Source organism: Sphaeroforma arctica, assembly GCF_001186125.1.
Source record: "Sphaeroforma arctica JP610 unplaced genomic scaffold supercont1.24, whole genome shotgun sequence".
NCBI lineage: Eukaryota > Ichthyosporea > Ichthyophonida > Sphaeroforma > Sphaeroforma arctica.
In genome coordinates this window covers 95,485-101,214 of record NW_014040534.1, presented here as the reverse complement: position 1 = coordinate 101,214, position 5,730 = coordinate 95,485, and the positions used below count along the sequence as shown (strand labels likewise).

The following is a 5,730-nucleotide window of genomic DNA, read 5'->3' as shown; positions in this document are numbered from 1 at the left end:
CGTAAACGCCTGCATAAGTCACAAGCTGAAAAGGATAGCATGTTTTCATCGTCTGAAGGCACGGAAGTTAAAACTTATCCGCTTACAGCATTTATCCCGAGCTTTAATGCTCATCCTTCATATGTGCTTAAGACACTGAAGCGTAAGAAACGTCCAGTCGACCACCACGGACCTACTGGACCTAAGCCCAAAACTCACAGGGTAACCGAGAACTCTTAACTTCTCCGCCTGAGAAACATTAACTATATGTTATGCTATTTAATGTTTTCGACGCGTTTTTCCTTTCTCGCTTTTTGACCCATAATCAGCTTGAGTGAGCAACTTGCTTCTCATGGGTCTCAAAGCTGGGTGGGGACTGTGTAATAGCCGGGCCTCCACATTAGACTCTATGTTATAAACGTACTCTTAAGCAGAACGTAAATTATAAACGTACTCTTAATAGTACGAGGAACTTAAGTTTCCTAAATGGGTTTTAATGGTTTTATTAATTAATACCTTTTCCATTTTACATATCAGATATTTGAACGAGGCCATTAAAAGGCCCCAGTAAAATACCAAACATAAGAGTTGGTCTAGTTCTATTAATAGAACTATATTTACTTTCCAACTTTATTTATATCTGAATACTTCGGTAGCGAGATGGCTCAACCGAATATAGGTTTCTAGGGACTATTAACGTTACCTAGTTGATCCTCCGATCAGCCAACCAGATGTGCCAGTCTGATGAAAGCTTAGTCGGTAATTCTTGATAAGTGGCAAGTTATTGGTTAAGACAATAACTAAGGACATCAAGAGTATTTTTCCTTTTTTTCTTTCTTTCTAAAGATAGGATTTTATGAATCTCTCAGATTCGCCCCAATGAAACATACCATAGTTTCTAATAGAGCGACAACGAAACACTAAATAAAATCCCTTCGGCGGAAACAATACTGAGAGGATTATATATAGGCAATGTCTCAGCCTCACAATCCCTCAGAGTATTGCTGTTTTCTCGAGGCATACCTAACTTTACTAAAAGTCTCATTTCGTTTATTTACTTTGATATTTTCACGATACTTAGAATTTACCTACGCGTTTATTTACTCTAAGGCGTTAATATCGCCTTAATAGACCGAATCTTTCAGTAAGATCGTCTGGTGCTGTAAAGGTGAGGGGCAGGATTGGGAAATCGAAATTGGCCGTGTAGTTGTTAAATTTCCAGTGGTTGATTTCTCGTCGTGCCTCCGTGTAAGAAATTACTTGAAATGATTGATTCTCCTGTGAGCGGGCACGAAAGCAAGCGGTACGATGTCAGCAAGACCGTTTACGATGTGAGCCGCATGTTGTTTGTCGATGGCTGCACGCCACCACGGCCAAGCAGGAGACTTTTGGGCCTGTTTGACGCCACGTGGCAAGGTGTTGTCAAGGAGAGCGGAGAGTTCGAGAGGGGTATTGACGGTAAGATCGTCTGGTGCTGTAAAACACGCTTCATGGTGAGGGGCAGGATTGGGAAATCGAAATTGGCCGTGTAGTTGTTAAATTTCCATGGGTTGATAATACCGTCATCAAACTATGGTGGTGAAAAGTCAGACATTTCTTGTGACGAATTAATACCGTCGTCTAGAATAATGACAGATGAATGGCTGCCCAGGGAGTGATCTGATTGAGGTGACGCTGAGAGGACATCTATGTCTGAGTGTTCCGATCCGTCATATGCCGTATGAAATACGAGGAGGTGACTCCGGTAGCGGTTGTGTAGCGAGCGTGAGTTACTGTCTTTGGCAACTTTAAGGTATGTCTGGAAATTGGTAGTGAGACCGCGGGGCGTAATATACAGGAAATGGTCGCTTTTCATCGTCGTGGCAAATGCTGGTGGAAGGGCAGTTCGACGGTAGTGCTGGGTATCGTCGCAGAGACAAGAGAGCGTGAAGGTTTTAATGACGGTGAATGGCAATGTTGCACGCAATTGGCGACGTCGTGGGTGCAGGCTGCGAAATATACGATGTAGGTGCCTTAGAAATAGGAGGCATTGTGAGTTCGGTAGAAGGCACAGTAAGAATGTGGAGTTGGGGGGACAGCGGGTGAGACGACAGATAAAGATATGGCAACAATGTAAAAGTCGGTCTCCTCTAGGCTGACTATACGATACCAAGAAGTTTACGTTAATAAGACAATACGTTAATACGTTAAAATGCAAAATGTTAAATTAGTTTAGCTACAGCCCTAGGTAATGAGCAAAAGATTAGGGGATTTTAGACTGAGACTATTGTCTATATGCTCCGCTCTAATCACTCACTACTTCGGTCTAGATTTATTTATATCATTTCATTGGACGCATAGTTTACATTTCACGCCTCGAAACAATTACATAATCAAACTAACCAATAAAATATATCTAAGTCCAACTTAAGAAAATCAAAAAGAAAATGAAAACACCAAGTCGGTGCAGTATACATCTGCACCTAAACCTCATCACTTGGTACCTAGCTCTCCATCCCATTTAAGGCATAGACGGGCACATCTAGTTGGCTGGCTAGGAGGAATCAAAACCATGTTGTCCTAAATTCTAACAACTCTGATCCTGTCCTTTTCTCAGTGGAGTATCTTGCTCTGAGATTATTATCGAATTATACCACCGGTTTGTACCAACAACCATTTCATGCCTGAGACCCTCTTTCATGGTACTCCCGTTAATTAGAGATTCCCAAAGTGTCATTTTCAGGTGTCAGATTGGTGTCGTTCCTATATTATGTACAATTCTAATTTCAGTGGAAAAACCAATCTATATTTGGAAAACCACCTAATTGTCCACAGTAGAGTCCCATACTCTACTGAGTACTATCACATGTTCAGAATCTTGAATATTTCAGTTCTTGTTCATGTCCAATTCGTTAAACGTAATACAATATGATAAGTATAAACATTAATACGTGAATACGTTTATAATATACGTTAACTGTGCAACTACTATTAGGAACCCGCTATTTTTGCAACTAGTGGAACGGACGGCACATGCGTTATAAAGGCTGTGATGGAAGAATTTAAATTGTACCACTCAGTAGGAATGACATAGGGATAATATTATTTATTTCAAAAATGGCAAGTATGTATGAACCTATGGTATGGCTCTCATAGTCGCTGTAGTGGTTCAGGAAAGATTGATGGGAAGAAGTGGTCAGTAAATTCCCGTTTGAAGCTTGGGCCAAGTGAGTCGACAATGGAAGATATGTGCTGAGTCAATTCGGGCCGGTGTTGACAAAATACTGTTACTATCGAATGTTCCATATATTCGCTGACCTACTAAGTAGAGTACCCACCCCTGTGGTACGGATCGGGTCTGCGCCGTGTAGTGCCGCGGAATGGGTTAGTGCAGAGTACGAAATGACATAGGTAGAAGGACTGGCTGAGCGCGTACAGCGCTTTCCTGACGCGTTAAGTTCTTCAGGGAGGAACTTCACATCTCTGGAACATAGTTGGCGTTTAGATCTTCCATGTGTCGGGAGTACAGTGGGGCTTACGTGCTAAGAAAACTCTGAAACCAGCAGGGGAACCATATTTGTGCGCTGCTTTGGCTTTCACCCTCGATTGTTTGAACACGACGACGCAGCCGTAGCGTGCGCCCGGGAAGCGTGGGACAGTTATACCATGCCACCTATCCGAAGGAGAACGGAGGCGTTCGTTTGCAGCTAAATTCTTTTTTCGGATCACATTTGCACGAGACTTGGCGTGCCCCCAAAGAGGGGGGCGAGCTCAAGTCCCGTGAAGACTTTCCTCCTTTCCATTAAGTTGCGGCGTGTTGGCTGGTGATTTACTAAGAGCCATACCCCGAGCAAGAAGAATGTCTCGGGTCTGCTGGCTTGGGAAGACGCTGTCCCCGTCTGTAACCAACTTTTGGTAGTCGGTAATGCGCAGGGACCTGTACGAGAAGAGCCAGTAGGGCCTTCGGAATATCAGCCTTGTCGGGAAAGGTGGAATGGAGGCCGTAGCGGTTCCCATATGGATCTTTGTTCATGGGCCCTTGGAGATCGACATGAAGCTGGTCAGCCAGCCCATATACGAAGTCGGAGACCGCATGTTTTACTTGTTTATTCTTAAGTTTCCCTTCCTGATAATCGGGGCAGTGTTTGGGAAACTCGGGATGAGCTCGAGCATACGTGATGGCAGTTTGTGTAATTAGGCACCTGTTTTCCAAATACCTAGTTTCTGAAAGCTCTAATGAGAGTATTGGGAATCCCGATGTATGGTGGTTAAATGAGACAACACGTGGTTTGGAGGTGTCGAGCAAGAACAACAATTCATTTTCCACGCAATATCTCAAGAGTATGTGATTTTTTACTTCACTGGCCCTACACCGGCACTGGTAACACCACAACAACGAACGTGAAGTTCGGAAAGCGATTGAGGGATATCATGGGTACTATGACAATTTGCTATGCACTGTGAACCCGTTAACAATACGTATGATCGACTAGGCCGACACCAGATGATCGCTATACTTTGGCATAGAATTCTAAGAAACGTGTGATGCTATGTGTTAAATAAGGTTTTCGGTTTCTATACGTGTGTGTATTGGTTATAACTATAATGCAGATGATATAGTTTGGCAATATAGAATATCGAATGTTATTCAAATAATCGTATTCATTTGAGTGTAAATGAAATATTGCTTGTAGTTTCTGTGCGTGTGTGTTTTTCTTAGAATTAGTGTAGACGATAAAGTTTGTTATTTAGAATTGCATTACAAACGATAGAGTATGTAGAATATAATGATAGATATGTAGAAATACAGCCTCTAGCCAATCTACAATATTAAGATCAAATGATATAAGACATTGGTTATTTGGATTCGAATATTTTTTTCTTCAATAAATTTAAAATGGTTTAGATTCGCTCACATGGCTCTTATAGCCTAAGTTTTTGGCATGACTCACATTAGATGTAGGAAATCGTATACTTAATTATAAAGTTTCATTATTACTAATTGCTGGCCTGCATCTCTCGCCAATCTTCAGAATCCAATATGTTTTTTTCTCATTTTCTTCAGATGGACATTTATTTATAATGGCAAATATATTATCATATTCTATTCGCATACCTTCACCTACCTACAATGATGACATGTAAACTATGAACCCTGAGTACTTCTAGTGTAAATGATTCTTAAAGTTGCTATAGATGTGTGATCCATGCATTAAGGATTTAAACAGGGCAACCGCGATCATTCTTACACGAGCTACCAATGTTCAACCCTAAACTGACTTATCTTGTTGTTTTTTAATTTAGTAGAACCTAATTTAATTCTACTGAAGTTTACGGAGACATTGTAATACTATTCATTTTTTTTTTTGAATTCGAGTGCACATGAAACAGTTTATTGTTTTGTGCTTGCGTGTATTCATTAGATGTATTATGTAGATGATAGGATTTGTTGTTTAGAATTTCAATGCAAAAGAATATGCGCGGATTAGTTCTATGTATTTTGTACTGTTGTGTATGAAGTAGATTTGTGTTTCCATGTGGTGTGTTCTATAGACATATAGTGTGGTGGTTTAGAATTTCAATGCAAAATAATTTGCGGATTAGTTTTTATGTATTTTGTACTGTTGTGTATAAAGTAGAATCAATGGCTGGCTATATAGTATACGCGCTAGTTAGCTCCAGGAATGCTTATCAACTGTTTTTGCAGCTCTCATTCATTTGGTCAAGATATTTTAATAGTTGTATGTATGATGTGTGCCTAGTATCAATCTG

General features: G+C 40.8%; 1 protein-coding gene across 1 annotated transcript; it reads left to right on the top strand.

The window, feature by feature from the left end:
* Positions 1–1,244: 1,244 nt before the first annotated feature.
* On the top strand, positions 1,245–1,511 carry SARC_00700 (hypothetical protein; the record flags this gene model as incomplete). The annotated part of the gene is made up of 1 exon (XM_014305599.1): positions 1,245–1,511. One exon carries the CDS (start codon positions 1,245–1,247, stop codon positions 1,509–1,511), a length of 267 nt encoding a protein of 88 aa, XP_014161074.1.
* Positions 1,512–5,730: the final 4,219 nt, after the last annotated feature.